Below are 19,589 nucleotides of genomic sequence, written 5' to 3' on the forward strand. Positions count from 1 at the left end.
CAAAGCCTTGCAGGTCAGTTAAGGTCAGAATCAGTGATGCAGAGTATAGATATAATTTTTAGCTTAATTTGTTTAGTTACTATAATATATATATACACGTAGTCCTTGAACAGAGTTAGTCACAGACAGAACACAAGCAACCACCTCTTTCAGAAAACTCAGCCCAAACACCAATGCTCAGATCCTACTATGCACCAGAGCAATGGACTCTAATTAGAGGGATGAAGGCAGAGAGCAAAACTTATTATTTTCAAAAACTTCCCTCCTTCCAAACAAACTGAAGTACAAAATTAACACAAGCATACAGTAAGGTTGAGTACTGCTCGCACATTAAAAAAGAACTTGTAAGACTATGTGTAACAATACCATGTAGTTATGCACGTTAACACTATGCTAATAATTAAATTGATGCAGAAAAACTTGGTGCCATGAACTAGATATTTACTTTTATTACCCTATTTCATTTTCTAGTATCAATTCACATGTCTGAAAAACAAAGATGGAAAAATTAAGAGGCAAGAAAAGATTCATGGGACTATTTTTGTAGGAAGAATGCAGGGAGTATAGAATACTTAAATTACGGGTGTAGCAGGCTTCTCTGTCTACTTTAACATTCCTGGCAGTCTTACTGTAGGAATTTCCTTTATTTCAAGGTGTAGGGATAACATAATTACTGGTCTGTTGGCTAGCTGCTAGGCTCCTCCCATGAGAACAACTACCAGACAGCAGTAGTAGGGCAGTTCCAGACTTCCATTTACCACAGAGCCTTGAGGACACCATTTTTCTGTAAAATGCACTAAAACAATTGTAAATCTTTCCTAATAACTTTAACTTTTATTTTTACAATTGGAAATGCCTAATTCTCCCTCTCAGGAGGGTCATTCCTCTGGTATGTTAGCTAAATTTGCTACCCCATTTCAGCATATGTTCAGATACACAGACATACCAGATATTATGTTGTATAGGAACAGGATGGCCAAGCAGAGCCTGAGGAAGTGTTCCTCCTGCACTACCTCCCTTCAGGCACTTATCAAGGAGGATATATGCTTATGTGCTCATGTTCCCAATGTAAGTTATCTGTTACTGCCTTTTTGAAGGCATTTATTGATGCAGGAAGAGACTGGGTTTCTCTGTCCTTGTGTAGGTTCCACAATGTCTCCTACACTCCTTCCACGTATATAGTTAACAAGGTGGTATGCTTCACTCTGAGGTAGTGGGAGCCAGGGATGCACTCATTGGCAGGAGAGATTTTTTGGTGAATTCCTAGAGTGGTTACACAAGCTCAAAATAAAGAGGGAAAAACTCCTTTTGATAAGCAATCCCACTTGGACTGCCGGTATCCTAGATGCAGGCAGCTTTTCAAGGTTCTGCAGCACACAAAAATGAAACAAAAGATGTTTTCTCCACTAAGGGTCACTGGACAGATTCAGGGGTTAGCAGGGCTTGCTCAGATGAAATAAGCCCTTGCATGACACCTTTTCCACTCAGGTGTGTATCAAAGTCTAGATGGAGGGAAGAATCTCAACATTTTGCACGTCATTAGTAGACAGAGAAGTGAGTGTTGGAATTTGTACAAAGAGCACCACAGAGCTTTCAAACTCTTCCAAAAGAAGATTCCCATCTCCACAAAATTCAAATGTCTAAAATAATAAAGATATGAAGGATACAATATCTCATCCTCTAGGAATGGGAGCAACAGAACAAGTCCTAAAAAGAAAAGGAGGACTTGTGGCACCTTAGAGACTAACCAATTTATTTGAGCATAAGCTTTCGTGAGCTACAGCTCGCTTCACCGATGGATACTGTGGAAACTGCAGAAGACATCATATACACAGAGACCATGAAACAATACCTCCTTCCACCCCACTCTCCTGCTGGTAATAGCTTTATCTAAAGTGATCACTCTCCCCACAATGTGCATGACAATCAAGCTGGGCCATTTCCAGCACAAATCCAGGTCATGGTCTCTGTGTATATGGTGTCTTCTGCAGTTTCCACAGTATGCATCCGATGAAGTGAGCTGTAGCTCACGAAAGCTTATGCTCAAATAAATTGGTTAGTCTCTAAGGTGCCACAAGTACTCCTTTTTGCGAATACAGACTAACACGGCTGTTACTCTGAAACAGAACAAGTCCTGTAAGAGAGAGAAAGGAAAGGAGAGTATTCTATATTAATCACAGTTCCCAGCACTTAAAAGTGAGTCTACTAAATTTTTTCCATCAGCTTGAATTCAAGTGGTGAAGCCTTTTTACCCCAACTAACTATAGGGCTCTCCTACACACCTGTCTTCTGCCCCCTGCAGGAATCCTTATCCTTCAAAATAACGTTGAGAATACCATATGAGGTAAATCTCACTGCATTTTCTGTGAACTTTCTCTCCATGTATTGGTTTTCCTCAAGAGAGCAGCATGTGCCTATGCTATCAGACTGTCATGACAGCTATTTTTTTCTTCATCAATTATTTATTATATTTAAAACCTTTAAAGTTCTTTAGTGATTTATTCTCCTTTGCGATTAGAAATAGATAACATCTCATTTTGTTGTAGGGTTATTTTTAGTCGGGTCAGCATTTCTTTCTACAAAGTACAGCATTCACGCTACTCAAAGGGAAAATATAAAAGTTAAGCCTATAAAGTTAAAAAACATTTAACTGCCAGCTATCCAAAAACAGCTATTCTAAGACGTCAGTATGAGACGCTAAGAGTCTTTATAAGAACACACTGTAGAAAAACTAATATGCTTTCTACTCTTGCTAAAAATGGGAAAGAGAGACAGCTGGATGCTTTGGGTGGAGTTTTCAGAAGGGCTCATCTTTGGCCTAATGTTGCTCCATGGCTTCCATAGCACATTTGAAAATCCCATCTTTTATGCATACATTTTGAAGAATCTCCAAGTTGTGGGTAGAAGTGCCAGAACCCCTAACAGTGTGTAAAACTTAAGTACCCAAAGTGAAATCCTGGTCTCTTGAAATCAAATAGTTTTGCCATAGACTTCAATGGCGCCAGGATGTTGCCCTGAGATTTGAGAGAGGTTGGAATATTTCTGGAGAGAGAGAGAGAGAGGGAAGACAGAGGGTGTAGGATGAGCAGTGCAGCAGTAGGCATGCTCTGAGAAGCCAAACCAGAAGAGAGAGCTGGAATTCAACTTTTTTTTTCTTATTGTTAATTTAATTATTAGTCAAATTAAAACCCAGGAAAGGGGCAATTTTTTTTACCTCTGCACAGTGTGTGGACACTGTTTAAAGTGCGGGTTGGGAAAAATTAACTGATCATATGTACAAGCTTTCCTAGGAGCACCAAGATACGAAGAGTTTAAAATAAATAAAAAGCTTCTATAGTCCTTGACTTCTAAGACATTTTAATCTGCTTTAATTATTACACAAGCTGATCGTGATCATGCAGTCATTACTGGAGATGTCAGTGGGAGTTTTGGCTATAGCTTTAAAGTAGTGTTTTGTTTGTCAAAACAATTGGTTTTTCCTTCCAGAATTTAGCTAATTGGTTTTTCCTTCCAGAATTTAGAGATGATAACTATTAGGTTTTTGTTTCCACAAAATCCTTTTCTCTCATGAAGTATGCCTTAAAATTGTATGGAATAAATATGACCTGTTGTATTGCGTCTTGCTAGTCGAGTTTAAAATGGGGAGTGAACAAAATAATAAGATGTATTATTGGTTGGATTTCAAATAAGTGGGGAATGGTTGAAAATAACAGCTTATTTTCTGCTGGGTAAGAACACAAACCTTTTTTTTTTCTTTTATGATTGTTTTGTGTAAGAAGAATTTGAATCAATAGTAGGCAGAAAAAGATTCTATTATTACTTTTTAATCTACTACCCTCAATACCAAAACTATTGTTTACGTTACTTTATATTTGTCCCAGACACGTTGCTTTTATTCCACATAAGACCGTTCTCCCTCAAAATTACTCCTCCTACTCCTCCTCTGAACATGATGCCACGGGAAACTCTGAGAAAGCAGCATCGTGCTTTTCTGCCCCTTCAAAAGATTCTTTTACAGTGAAATCGTTATGATGGAACAGCATTTTTTAATTTTGTTGAATAGTATTCGTTGCACTGGAATATACAGCTTCAGTGTCCAATGAAATCAAAAGCTTTGAGTTGCTTCATGCACTTCATTTTCATGAATATTTTCATTAACACCAGGGTAAGTTATCATTACAATAAGTCACATATGTATCATATATAATGTACAGAAAACTAGGTAAAATTAATTTTATAAAATAGGCATTTCCAAGTTAGGACATGCCAATGTGTGATTGCCTGTGCATCTTTAATTCCCCCTCCTGTGCATCCATTCTGTGCACTGAATAAGGCAGGCGTCTTATGAAAAAAATAGTATGTGATCACCTAATTAGCGTATATCATCATGTCTACCCACAAGGGTACTCTGCACTGAATGGGAAATTATTCATGTTCTCATTATCTTCCCTAGGGCTCTCATTAATACACTATCTCAGTGCCTGACAAATATGAATGAAATTATCTCTTTATCACCCTTGTGAGATAAGAGAGGCGATGCTGAGGTATTCTCCTTAATTTACAGATAGGGGAGTTAAGACAAGCCTGAGGCCACACATTGGAAGAGTGGCAGAGCCAGGATTAGAATTCATGCCCTTCTTCTTACTTCTGATGCTGTTAATTTCTGAAGACCAAAGTACCTTAATTCTAGCTCCCATTGACATCAGTTGCAGTTGAGTACTGAGAACTTCTGTATCTTTGTATGAGGTATCTCACATTGGGCACCCAGGAAATGAGGAATGCACAGTTCTAGCCACCTGTCAAACTTTTATATGAAGTGGCTTCCTCAGCATCAAATAGAAAGTCTGTGAAAGAGAGAAATCTCTTTGTGGCTGTCACCTGCCTTAATCATAAAACCACCCTTTCTCTTTATTTCCCTGTCTTATTTTCTACTCAACTTCCCATTTCTAGAGCAAATGAGGCAGTGATCCTACAAACAGACTAATTCACTACGTAACCCTTATTACTTCCCAGAGCATCTATCCTGTGCACTGAATGAGTCAGGGATCCCTTGGAAAAAAATAGTATATGACCATATAATTAATCACTACCATAATGCATATTCATAATGGGGGCCAAATAAAGGTTGCATGGGCAGGTTATTATGGTAGGCCCCACAGATGTCCCTATACTTTTACTTTGAAAAGGTAATTTTTATTGAAGCAAGGGAAGGGCATATTCTCCTCCTAAATGATCTGTGTTAGAGGGAAATGAAGGAAAGATGACAGCTCTGTTTTGGAGCTCCATTTACCTAAGTTATTCTGGAGGCAATTTGAGACCGTGGAGCAGTCTAGAAATGGAAGGGTGCAAATGGCTGAAAGCTACCTTGGCTCTCCAGTCCCCATGGCTGAAAGTTTTGTGTTGCACCTCCCAGAAATGCAGCACAAAATCTCACCCTACAGGTTTTGGATCACCTGGAACACTCCCCATCAATCTGATTATTTCCTCAATCCTAACTTTCTGCTGAATAGAAGATTGCAGTCGGTCACTGTTACTGGACAGACCACAACCTTGCTATCTTCTAAGCCAAAATCATTTTTTAAAGCATCATATGTGTTACTTACAAGCAGCTAAAGGGAGTTATAAAAATTGTTTTTTCATTGCTCTTAACTTATGTGTGCATCACTAGGAAGAAACACATGTTTCTGCTCTAGATCCAGTTCTGCAAGTTGCAGATTTAAACCTGATGAAGTGTTTTATGCACCAAGATAAAAAAAATATGCATTTGTTGATCAGGAAGTCAGGAATCCTCCTAATTAAGACACTTCTTGAAAAGATAAAATTTTTATCTTGAAACATAAAACACTTCATCAGCTTTAAAGCCACATCTGTGAGGACTGGATCAAGAACAGAAACAGATGTTTTGATTCTTACTGGCTTGTCTAAGAGTTTAAAACCATTAACAGGTTTTTTTTTTAAATAGTTGAAAACAGTTAAAACCACTTGCAATATAATAGGGATAACAGTACTATCCCTCTCTTTTTAAATCTGGTCCTCTTGGTAGGATAAACTACATGATTGAACTGGTAACTGGATTATTGGCTCATAAAACGCATGAGGTTGCTATTATCCCTTAATTTTATATCTTTATTAGGGAGTAATGCCGGTCTTATTTGAATCACTGAGTTATCTAATAGCTTCCCCCCACCCCTTACAAATTTGTAGAACTAACCCTAAAGAATATGGTCTCAATGCAATTGGTATAATCATTATTATGACATTATTATATAAATAATAATGTGTTCGTGGTTACTTACGATGATAGTTTCAACTTGGTTCAAAATGTAACATCATTTGAGCTCTTAAAATATTAAGAGTACAGTACAAGATATTTACCTAAGTATTAATTCAGGAATTATTTAATCATAACAGCTCACTTGAATTTTGAGACAACAGACAGATAAGCAACACAGCCCTCCTTACAGTATCATAGTACATTTGTGCGAAATTAGAATAGATGTAAGTGAACCAACAAAAAACGTTTTGAAATTGATTAACAGTATCAGGCATATTCGGAGCAATACAACTTATACAAGTGACATCTCTAATTACACATTCCTGTGGTATTATTTCACTTGTAAATCATTCAATAAAGACCAGTTAACGAATCAAATTCTTTCCGAGTTCTACGTGGCACTGGTACGTATTTATTCATTTATTTGCCAGTGGTGTCAGTGTAGATAGAATTCGTTCACGTGTATAGTTTTGGAAGTGTATACACAAATTGCCTGGGTGAAATCCTAACTGCACTTAAATTAACGGCAATAGGGGCAGGATGTGTATATTTAAATTATTTAAAATATCAATAAACGCTCTTTCTTTCAAGAGAAGGTGTGACAGCTGTCTGCATTGACTTCAGTGGGGTTTGGATCCAGCTCTTAAGATGTGAAAATAAGCTCACTAGGTCTAGGTATTATGGTTCCATAGTTAAGCTTGAGTTGAGTTTTGCACTTAAAGCAGGGATTCAACCACTTTGTTTATGTATGAAGCATTAGTCTTTGAGTACAGAATTCATTTTCTAAGTGTTTACAAGTAATTGATTAATTAGTGTTTGTGGGGTGCAGGATTGGAGGTAGATTTGAGAGGTAGGAAGGGAGGGAAATGTAGAGAGGTGCAATTGGCAGCTGGAATTTGAGGTTTGTGTGCATAGGAGAATGTGGAGGGCAGGAGGGAGAGGGATAAAACCCCAGCTGCTTTTGCAGTGCTCTGATGGTGTAAATGCAGCTTAGCTGGCAGGTATGCTCGAGCTGCTTTGTGCTGCCCCAGAAGGACATAAAGTAGCTGGAGCATACTGGTGAATATTGTCATAGAAGTTTAAAATTTAAAATAAATTACTTAAAATTGCTAATTCCTATCTTCAAATCAGTAGAAATATCACCTTGTAACTTTTTCTTTAGATTTCTTGTTTACTCTTCATGTATACAATTTTTGATTAAACACAACCAAAAGAAAGAAACAAACAAAAAAACAAAGGGCAAAAAGTGCGTTCAAACAGATGATGAAGTGTGTATTTCCCTACTTTAACATGTTTGGATTTCTTTGCAGGTTAACCTGACTCTGAGTTTCCTACATTTATTCTGCTTGGCTTGGGGATAATTCAACATTCCCATAATGTATTTTACCCTAAATTACTGCTGTGTACTCTCAACCTTAACTTCATATTAACATCATTTTATTTTATTTTTTTAGTAAAATGGCTGTGGCTCTGTAGTTAGGGTTGCAGTAGTCTTTACAACACTGATCTCTTAAGTCACAAAATCTGCATACTTCAAATTACATCATTTGATGCAGTGATGTGTGTCACTCATCCTACAGGAGAAGGTGTAGAGACAGAAGATAATTAGGGTAATGCCCATCATTTAACATACTGTAGGGAGCTGCCTGCTTTAAATCACTCTGTGTATTTTGTTTAATCCAAAAGGAGTTTAATGGACATTAGAAAGAAGATAACATTCTGATAATTACATGATAATCTTTTTCTGCTAGCTGCGTAATGACTATCATTAATAGTTCTCTTTAAATGAGTATTATGTGTTTTTGTTCTGTGTTCTATAACAACTTTTGGATGTAAATATTAGAAAGGTAATCTTTTGCTGTCTATTTAAACAGCTGCTTTCATTAAACATTTTTAGCTTTTCTACTGCTTTGTTTTCAGAACTGTTTTTTTTTTTCTGGCAGGAGCTGAAGAATTATTACTTAAGTGTGTGTTTCTGTTTGTGTGTTTCAAATAGTTTCTGCTTTCCAAAATGACACTGGGCATGTTGAAACACAGAGAGTAAAATCCAGGCCCAATTGGAGTCCATGGGAGCTTTGCCATTGACTTCAGTGGGGCCAGGATTTCACCCAGAATGTATGTTAATACTGGACGTGCTTTAGAAGTAAGAATTAGATCATGACACTTTTTTCCTTTTTGTTTTTTAAAAATTTAGAAACCCCAATTGTAATTTTAAAGGGAAGATACTTCTATTGTGGGTGGAAAGAAAAAGAAAAGCTACCTCCATGGAAGACTCTCAGGATTTAAATGAACAATCAGTAAGTACAAATTCAGTGAAGTTTTATCAAAGAAATTGCCATAGTGTTCTGTATGCCATGTTCAAAAGGATGTCTTCAGAAATTTCTCTTTGAGAATGGATGTGAGAAGTGTATCAGTACTAGTTTCTTTGAACAAAAAGACCCTGGGGACCTTCTGGGAATCTAGGTTCAAATAACTTTTTAGGTCAGAGGTGAAGTGAGTTTTCTGGTCTCACCTTTGTCTATTCTTGCATATTACAAAATCACCACACAGTTCAGCAGGGTTTGGCAGAACTGAAATAGTAAGCGTTGATGGACATAATTGAGGTACACTGGAAGAGCAGTATGTGAAGACCTTGCATAGCATCTGCCTGCATTGTGTCTGGCTCAAATCATTCTGTCAAAATATACTTTCATATTGTATGTACTGTGAATTCACACACACACGGGGCTGTTTCAGTGAGGTTAAGATCTGATAAATGTTAACATTTATTGCAAATTAAGGCGAATATTCCTTGTCTTACTAGTTATGATGGAGGAAGATCTTACATACAGTGGGCCAAATTCTGTAGATATATTGGTATGTTCCTATTGAAACCAGTGTATTGCACTGGTATAAGTGAGAGCAAAATGTACACTACTATTCACAGGCCAACCATGTGTGTTCATGAAAGAACTGGTAGCTCTAACTCTGTAGTTCATTGCTTTTACTTTGCTAGATCTTTTAGAATATAAGAACATAAACATATTATAAGCATGACAAAATTTTTGTGGGAGAATTTTAAAGCACAAAGCATTTAATTTTGCAACAAAGGGAGCACTGTGTACAAGGTTCCTTACCATAAAGATAAGAACATTTATTCCTTAGGCTGCATATTAATCTCCCTTCCTACCAAAGACCATTCACTTTATTGCTGAATAATTATGCATCTGAGGAAGTGAGCTGTAGCTCACGAAAGCTTATGCTCTAATAAATTGGTTAGTCTCTAAGGTGCCACAAGTACTCCTTTTCTTTTAGCCTGTATATGTAATAGCTATTCTAAATTAAATAACTTGGGGTTCTATCATGACTCAAAACCCTTCACATGAACCATACAGAGGGAGGGCCCCCTGCTCCCCACAGAGGGTGATCCATAGTCTGGAGACCTATTTAAGGGGCGGCGGGAGATAGAGCTATTGGTCAACTGGGAGAAGTGAGCAGGTGAAGGGGGGAAGTTGTGCATCATCTTCCCTTGGTCCTGCAGAAATCATCCTAAAAGATAATACAGTGGATCCGCTCCATAGTGCTGGAGAGAGCTGTGGCCAGGATAGTGCATGGTAGTGTGGCTAGAATGGAGCTTAACTGCTAAGTACCAGGAATAAGAGCTGCAAGGTAGCTGGACTGCTGCAGAGATGCAGAATCATTATATGGAAGGCTTTGGTTCATTCTGATCTTCCTGGGACTCCAAGCATCTGAGGGGATCTGCGGGGATCTGCAGGGATTGGGGACTGGTTCCATGTCCTGTTTTGCAGGGTATACAGAGAATCCCGCCACATCCTCCTTTGACAGAAAAATTGGGAAAAACCTTGGAGATTTCTTGTCCTTTTTTTCTAAGGAGTAATCGGGTGGCACAATATTTTTATGTCTGATACATTCAGATACACCATCTGCATAATAGACTAGTTGTAACATTTTATTGTAACAAAGACTTTTGTAGGTAATAGGAGTACATAGAAGAATTTGAGAACAATACCTTCAGTTTTTCATTCTTAAAATTTCAGTCAGAACAGAAGGGTTTCTTCATTTTTGCATAGTGGGGAAAAATAATTCACTCCTCAACTGACAACCTTAAGTATGAGATTTTTATGCTGAAACATGTTTTCATGGATGATTTAAAAATCCTTTAAAATAATTGTTGAATCATAGTGGTGGCACTGCTTGGTACAGCTGTATTTATCTAACACAAGTGTTCCCCAACTTCATTGTGCTGCAACCCCCTTCTGACAACAAAAATTACTATAAGAGCCCAGGAGAGGGGACGGAAGCCTGAGCCCGGACGAGCCCTGCCACCCAGGGCTGAAGCCGAAGCCTGAGCCCTGCCGCCTACGGCTGAAGCCCTTGGGCTTTGGCTCTGGGAAGTGGGACTCAGTCTTCGGCTTCACCCCCGGGCCTCAGCAAGTCTAACACCAGCCCTGGCAACCCCAGTAAAATGGGTTTGTGACCCACTTTGGGATCCTGACCCACAGTTTGAGAACCGCTGATCTAACATATTCCCAACCAGAACTCTGGAGCATGTAAGAATTAAATGGCATCCTTATTAAATAAATAAAGTTATATAAAGGTCATAAAAGACTTTAAGTAAAGATTCTTGCTTTTCATATCTGAGGTAACTACTCTCTGCAATTACCTAACAGAAATATTAACAGAAAATAGATCTGTAAATTTAAACTTAGTACAAAAAGATGTATACTTCATGATGGTTAAACTGTTTTTGCAACATTGGATGTTTGATAAGTGCATATTTAACAGCCTCTTTTATATTAAGGGTAGTCTAATTTCCATAATATTCTTCATAGTTAAAACGTAGCTTTCAACTATTATATGAAAAACATCTAACAAATTACAAGGTGAGGTGAAAGTTGAGTTGTGATAATTATTGTATATGGAGGCAGCACTTGCTGTCATTACACTGTTATTAATGGTATAATGCTTAATGGCACAGAGGATCATACATTCAAGGCAGGATTTATGCTTTTTAGCCCTGCTGACATTATATGTGGTGGTGTTAGTCTTTACACACCAATAGGCCCCAGCAGATTTCTGGGTGCCATCATGCTAAGGCAGTACTCCAACATAGTAAGAAATAGTCCCTACCCTGAAGAGCTTACAGTCTAAATCAGGGGTTCTTCAACTGGGGTTTGTGACCTCTCAGGGGGTTGCAAGGTGGTTATGAGGGGAATTGTGAGCTTTCAGCCTCCACCCCCAAACCCTGCTTCACCTCCAGCATTTATAATAGTGTTAAATGTGCTTTGAATTTGTAGGAGGGGTCACACTCAGAGGCTTGCAGTGTGAAAGGGATCACCAATACAAAAGTTTGAGAACCACTGGATAAACAAGACAGACAGGGTGGGAGAAAGAAAATACTGTTTCCTCTGGTGCCTAACAAAGTAGTGTCACATTATTCCCCTATGCTGCCAGTGCAATTGTTATGTGCTGGACAGTGGTCCATTTTAGTCCAGGACAGCACTATATTGGTATTGGGTGGGAATGCATTCTTTTGTAACTGTTTTATTGACAGATGACGATGATGATGATGATAGATTCCTTTACTTTTAGAAGTTTCCGGAACTGACAGGTTGTTTGTTCAGAGTGACGGGAGGGCAAAACAAATAAATTTTAAACCTGTGAACCACTGCATCTAAATTAACCCTATTTTTATTATGCAACAGTCTCAGCAGGAATTCAAAGTGATCACCTTTAGTCCTAAATTGCTTAGTAGTGTATTTTTGAAATGATTGTCCCATCCTCCTGATCCAACCTGTGGAGACTGAAAACAACAAAACAAGGTAAAGGGGAAAAACAAAGCTATATAAATGTATTTATGCATGAAATAATTCTTCCAGGTGGTGTCAGCTGCAACAAGGGCCACGTTCAATATCTAGGGGTTTCTCTGAACATTACAAAACAGAACTGGCTCTAGCCCCCATCCAGTAATCTGGGAAAACTGAACACCACCCTGAGGCACCTTGAAGCGTATGTCTACAAAGAAAGACATACTGCTGGTCACTCAGCAAAGAAAAACCGGCAGCTGGCCCATGCCAGCCAACTACAGCTCACAGGGCTCGGGCTGTGGGGCTGTTTCATTGCTGTGTAGACTTCCAGGCTCAGGCAAGAGCCTGAGCTCTGGGACCATCCCACCTTGCAGGGTCTAGAGCCCAGGCTGCAACCAATACCTAAACATCTACACCTCAATTAAACAGCCCCTTAGCCTGAGTCAGCTGGCACAGGCCAGCTGTAGTTTTTAACTGCAGTGTAAACATACCCTAAGATTTCAGTCTAGCAGGTAGAAACTCCTGTCCTCATCCTCTCTAATTTCTATTTGGCTTTGGCATCACCACTCCCTGAATTAGGGCATGCTAAGTATAGTTCTGCTGCCCTTTACTCATGCAATGAGGATGACAACATTTTATTATTCCTGCATTCAATAGTATAGTGAATTGTTACCTAAAACAGCCAAAATTGATCACTTTGCCAAGCAAGTCTGTCTGCTGGTCACTCAGGCACAGTAGTTGTGTCTATGCAAATATGGTCTGCTGCTGAGGTCTTTTCCCCCAGTTCATCACTTATGCAATGGACAATGCTAAGCTTTCCAAGCCTGTCATAAGTATCAGCAGATTTTTATATCTACAATGTGCCGTTGACTCTTTAGGGAGTAGAGACACAATGTGGGTAAGGTAATATCTGTTATTGGACCAACTTCTGTTTGTGAAGGAGACAAGTGTTTTGATCTACACAGAGCTTTCCAGCTTCTTTGGGGAGTAGATTGTGTGTGTGTGTATGTGTGTGTGTGTAGTGGTCCCATCCTAAGGTTTTAGGAAGTCACTGAAGAAGCTTGTGAGGTATTTTGGGCTGCATTGTCATCCATAGGGTGATTATACTCATTTTGACTTTTTTCATCAAACCCAAAATTCTGTAATCTCAATAATGTCTGACTGTGGATCTGAATGAGAGTGAACTGGTCATAATTCAACCCAAATAAGGCAGGTGGATGGTGGTTGGAGGGGAAACTGAGCAATGGGTATGTGATGCTGGTTGGTTGTGATGAGTTGTTTGGGTTAAACCTCATCTAAACTGTTGTGACCCCATTTCCCCTCCCCCTCCGCCAGCACAATAATTTAAGACAGCCAGGAGAGACAGCTAAGCAGCCCCAGATATTTGGTCTTTAAGATAAAAGGGGTATGTATGTGAGGCCACCCAGATATTTGGACTTTATGAGTGGAGAGCTCCACAGTGCATTGTCCCACACAAACAAACATAAGTTGGTTGAACATTTCATGACGATTAGCTGGGCTTTCTCATTGGAGAGCCCCCTTTTAAAATTCACTCCCCTGAGCAGTCCATTAGATCTGTTTCCAGCAACCTGAGAACAAGACACGTATTTTCTTTAGCCCTTACATAACTGTTTTTGTGTGTTGTTTTTCTGTCATTCTGTCTATCTGTCATAGTAATAGACAGTATGAATCAGTAAAATGCAATAGTGTGACTTCCTGGTTCTGTGGCGCAAAAAAAATATTAAAGTCTGCAGATAGCTGGTCTTCATGAAGTGAGACAGCCTACATTTGTAGCCTTAATTCTGATAGCCTTTTTTGGGATTGTGAGATCACTAACATTGGGGTTTTTTGTGGTTCACTTTCTCTTTTTTTCTTTTTTTGACCATACCATTAAGAAAATAATGCCCCAGTGATTTGCATCCTTAAAAAAAATCTTTTAAGAATCACGTTGAACTGAAATAATCCCAAAGGAATGCATATGGTTGAAGAATTGAGTCTGTCATTCCAGATAATGTGTCGGTCAAGTCTCCAGTATTTCCACTTCAATTTTAAAACTGTAAAGATCCTCCCACCTTTTGTCCCCATACTAGATTCTGCTATTCTTGGTACACTGTAATCTTGGCTCCAGGTACCAATTCCCTTCAAAGAAATGTTATTTCTCTTCAGATCATGCCAAACTACTATTGAGGTCTGTTCAGCAATGGTGATTTAGTAAAGTACTTAGGGACATGCTTAAGTCTGTCGCTATTCAGGAAAGCACTTAAATATATGTTTAAGTCCTGTTGACTTGAAGTAGTTTTTCTCTGCGGCCATGAAGGTTGAAATGGAAGCTGAAATTCGTGTATAATCACCTCATCTAGGAGTTGGGGCTTTCAGAAGAATACCAAATGCTGCAAGATTTGTGATAAATTCGCAGCAGTTGGTGATGCTGAGTTAGAGAGAATCAGAGAGGTGCTCCCTGTCGTCCATGCAAGGGAGACCGGCACTGCTGGATGAAGTCTTTGGTTGAACTGAAAAACGTTGCTGTGTTTTAGAGACAATGGTAGTATGTTTACAGAGAAAAATTCTTCACAGGCTTGAAGCCTTCTAGCACAGATAACAATAGCAGTGAAGACTGCGCAGTGGGAGCTTTACAGTGGGCCAGAGAGCCAAATACATACTTGGGGTCTGGCATGTACTACCTGCACTGAATCCTGCTTTGTAGGGTCGTCACTGCTCTTGTTACCCCCACTCGCTGCACTGCAGCAAGGGTAGCTTGACCAGCCTATGCACAGCTTTTGGTGTGTAGACCTACCCAACAACTTATTCATTCAGATATTTCTGCTGCTACAGTATGAAAAGAAAGCAATGGAGAAAGGGTAACGTAGGACCATTTGAAAAGTAAGGGAGGAATCCTCGATAAGAGAATTTGAGTAGCTGAGAATTGAAGAGTTTTGCAAAATAGTTTGTTCATGTTAGGAGATGGAACATTTTTAAAGCCAGAGCAATTAAATTAGAAATAAGGAACAAATGTTTAACACTGAGGGTGATTAACCATTGGAACAAATTATCAAGGAAAGTGGTGGATTGTCCAGTCTCCATTTCTTGGAGTCTTTAAGTCAAAACTGGATGCCTTTCTGGAAGATATGCTGTAGCCACATGCAAGTTATTGGGCTCAATGCAGAGGTAACTGGGGAAATGTTGTGGCCTGTGTGATACTGGAAGTCAGGTACCTTCTGGCCTTAAAAATCTATGGATCTATCTTCATATAATTCTGCTGAACATTGAGGTAGGGGCTGAAGATGGCCACTGGACTTGTGTACACAGCTAAAAGTCTTAAATCTTAATAAATAAATGCATGTCTTACAAATAGCTAAACAAGGATCTAGCAAACCCATTATTGTATATATTCACTCTGTATTACTAAGCATGCATATCAGAGAGAGTTCACGTTATTTCTATCTTTATCAGGGATAACAGTATGAAGCAGGAAAATGCAAGTTATATACTGTGCCTGGTTTTGTGCACCTTATCACTATCGAGATGTAAACATTCTTTGGCATGCTCAAGGAAAAGCAAGTCTTATTTTTATTTATTGATCTAGTAGCATAGGTGTTCGTGGTGTTTTACAAGCAGATTAAAAGGCCAGGAGCCAAATACTTTGATTTTATATCGCATACAGTAACCCATTGGAACTCACTGGTGATGAATGGGGTTTAACAAAGGACAGAATTTGGCTCAGGATCCATGTCCCCCTGAACTTTATAGTCTATTAACCCTGTCCTGCAGAGAGCTGCACTGTCTTCTATACTGAGGCCCCTGTTCTAAATTTAGATCCATCAAATTATGTCAAGATTATGGTGGCTAGTAGAGAGGGGATGAATAATTTTGCCCTTAGAATTTATCAGTGCTCTGTGCCTTATGTACTCATTTACACGACTGCAATGTGACTGTAAAATACTGCCATTCTGATTTGGTAGTCTTTTACACCCCCTTTGCTCATTCTAAAGGACTGGGCCATCAATTTCTACCTTTTAGAAAAAGCTGCTAAACTGATCCGCATATGGAAGTTCTCAGCTGCTATAGGACAATAGGCAGAAGAACTCAAAAGGGTACCAGTTAAATTAAAATAACTTATTCTTAGTTTTGTTAATAACAATACGTTATAAACTTAAAACTACAATCTGTTTTGAAATGGAACGTTTTCCAATAATTTTGCAACTTTTTTGGTGAATTGTTGCAAATGACTCACCGTTTGTGTATACATCCTGATATTTGGAAACTCCTCATACCAATGGGATGATAGCATGGTCACACGCTGCTCCTGAAATCAATGTACACTCTTTCATTCAGTCTTAGAAGGAATAGAATTTGATCGAGATGAACAGCTGTTGTGTTTGCTGAGATGTCTGTGTGATAGCTTGTAATGTATACTCTTTATTGTGTCATGTCACTAATGTATTTATTTTTCCTATTATTTATGCTTTAAACTATGTACCCATGGTACATTTCAAATCTTTATGCACTGCCTGAGAAGTTGCCTTCTCCTTGGTGCCATGGTGAGGGGGCTAGTGCTGTAGCCAAGACCTTCTATTTGTACTATCTTGGAGCGCAGTATGGAGAGAGCGCAGTATCTGTACAGCTTGTTGCCTGGTGGGAGAAAAGGCTCTCTTCACCCTATGCTCTAATCCCATGTGGCAGAGGGTCTAGCAATATGTAATATCTCTCTCTCTCTCTCTCTCTCTCTCTCTCATATATATATATATACACACACACACATACACACACACTCTCAGGGAACCAGGACATGGACTGTCTAGCTTAGTGATTAGAGTGGATGTCAGAAACTGGCATCAGAAACCAGGAGCTGGGGTCAGAGATGGTGGCTGTAGTCAGAACCCACAGCCAAGGATCAAGCCAGGGGTCAGGAACTGGGTTCCAGAGTCAAGGGTCAAGCTGCAGACAGTAGTCAGAAGCCAGAGCCAAGGGTCAAGTTGGAATTACTTAGAGCAAGAAGATTAACAGGCAAGATGGGGGTCTCAGGCAGAGACAAGGCTGGGTGCAAGGTGGGGCATCAGGAACAGGGCGACAAAGGAGTAATCACAGTGGTGGGCATGAGCATTGAGTAGCCAGTGAGATGCTGCTGCCTAAGGAGACAATCTTCTGGTTCCACCAGCCAATCAGGGAGTCTGCGTGGGTTGCCTGGGGACTAGCTCTGATTTCTGCCAGTATACTCCCCCTCACACACACACACCTTGAGGACGCTGTCTAGGAATCTTGGGGCCTGTTTTTTGGGGGTATGTGTGGTGGAAGGCATGCAGGGATGGATGTGGTGTTCTTTGTGCTTACACATGTCCATTCCAGTGTAGGTATGTATATACCCCAAGCACAGTTGCCAGAAATGTTTCCCTCAGTGGTACCTGTCAGGTCAGCTCTGGGGCCTTCTGGGGTCGTGTGCTCATAGTACTGGTATAAAGGACCCGGCTGAACCTGCGCCTTCTCAGTTCTTTCTTACCGCCCCGATGGTCACTGGAACTGTTCTGCCCTGCTGTTGAAAGTTTCTCAGTGGACTGCCAGACATTCAAGGGCCCTAATCCCTTGGATCCCTGGATCCAAGGAAATGATAGGCTGCCCTTGATTTGAGAGATGCTACTTTTCTATATTGATCTTCTGAGGCCACAGAAGGTTCGTCACGAGCCACGTGCACTACCAATTCACAGTTCTCCTATTCGGCCTGCAGTTTCCGCACGATTGTTTGTTTACAAAGTGTCTGGCAGAAGTAGCAGCCTACCTGAGGAGACAAGGGGTGCAAGTCTACCCATATCTGGATGACTGACTGGTCAAAGGTCAGTCCAGGGCCCAGGTGGAGTCCAGCATCCACTTTAACGCATCAACATTAAAGGCCCTAGGCCTGATAATAAATGTTCTTCAGAAATTCACCCTCACTCTGGTCCAGAGGATAGAGTTTATTGGAGTGGTGTTGAACTCTACCCAAGCTGGAGCCTTCCTCTCAGAAGGCCAATTTCAAACTATTATGTCCCTGATTGTACAGCTCAAGGACCACCAGATTACAATAGCCCAGCATGGTTTAGGGCTTTTGGGCCACATCAACGCATGTATGTACGCAGTGCAGCATGCAAGACTACACTTCAGGCCCCTCCAGGCATGGCTTGCCTCGGTGTACTTGCCAAAGCACCATCATCTGGACTTGCTTATCACAGTACCTCCCAGTTCTTGCCTGCCTTGACTGGAACTGCTGGCGGTTTGCGCAAATGTTCTGTTTTCATGGCCCCAACCATTGGTATGCCTGGTCTCTGGTGTGTCAGCACAAGGTTGGGGGGCACTCCTGGGGCCCCTTAGGACTCAAGGTCTTTTGTCTTAGACTGCTCAATCTGTCAGGTAACCACGCTATCGGTGGTGTAGCCTAGTATTTGGCGTGGGCATCAGGCCTACTGTTTGAAGCAGGCATGAGGCCTAGTGGTTGGAGCAGGTGTCAGAAACTGAGTGTCAGAAACCAGGAACTAGGGTCAGAGCTGGAGGCAGTAGTCTGAAGCCAAAGTCACGGGTTAGGCTGGAGGTAAGGAACTGGGTACCAGAGCCAAGAGTCAAGCTGGAATCAGAGAGAGTGAGTGGGGTAACAAGCAAGTTGGGGTCTCAGGCACGGTCAGGGCAAACAAGGATGGGTGCAAGGCAGGGTCAGCAGGAACAAGGTAACATAGGAGCAAGCACAGTGGTAGCATGAGCACTGAGCAGTCAGCAAGCTGCTGCTGGGCCCTCTAGCCAATTGGGTGATGTAGCCAATCACACAGCCAGCTGCAGGCTAACTGTGCTAGTAGGCAGGCCTTGATTCCTGACATAGAAGGAGGGAACTTGTTGTTCTCTGGCAGTGGAACAGATATTGACACCTCTTCATCTGTAATTCCAGATAAAAGGGGAAAAAGGAAAACAGGGGGAAAGAAATAATTCTTTTTGCTTTTAATCTTTAAGCATTCTTTTGGCCTTAAAATAATTCTATGCCTCTATTTTTTTGTGGGTAGCTATTTATCCAGTAAAAGAAAAGTCACTGCCACAGAAACTTGTTTCTGTATAGCCTTGCTAATCAGCTATCAGGGGGTGGTGGGGGGGGGGGGAAAGCTAGTTTTAATTATTGTGCTTGTAATGGGTTTTATGGACAGTGTTTTAAAACTCCTGTAAGTGACACAGAGAAGTTTTCACCTTATTTTCAGTCTTCCAAATAATTATTTTTCCTCTTAAATTATGTTAATTCTTTCACAGATTAAGTATAAATATCCTTCTTTTAAAAGAAAAAATTCTTACATAGTTTTTAAATGAGAAAAAAATTCTAAGCTTTAACTTAATAAAGCTCCTGACTACTTGCTTTTTTAAAAAAAATTGTAAGTTTGTATTGGGAGGTGTGCATGCTAATAATAAAATTAATAATAATAATAAAATATAAAATGTGTAGTAGTTATATATTACTTGTGTCCTGGGGCAACAAATAATCAAAGGCTTGTAACTCCTACAAAGGT

The 19,589-nt window shown here is 40.0% G+C and overlaps 1 protein-coding gene across 1 annotated transcript in view; it reads left to right on the forward strand.

Moving 5' to 3' along the window:
- Positions 1 to 19,589, forward strand: part of EYA4 (EYA transcriptional coactivator and phosphatase 4) — a 221,427-nt gene that overhangs the window by 10,882 nt on the left and 190,956 nt on the right. The window contains exon 2 of the mRNA XM_084622652.1: positions 8,469 to 8,571. Coding sequence (XP_084478778.1) covers positions 8,539 to 8,571 — 33 coding nt within the window. The 5' untranslated portion in view covers positions 8,469 to 8,538. The remainder of the gene's footprint in view (positions 1 to 8,468; positions 8,572 to 19,589) is intronic.

Source organism: Lepidochelys olivacea (assembly GCF_965140295.1).
Source record: "Lepidochelys olivacea isolate rLepOli2 genome assembly, chromosome: 3".
Classification (NCBI taxonomy): domain Eukaryota; kingdom Metazoa; phylum Chordata; order Testudines; family Cheloniidae; genus Lepidochelys; species Lepidochelys olivacea.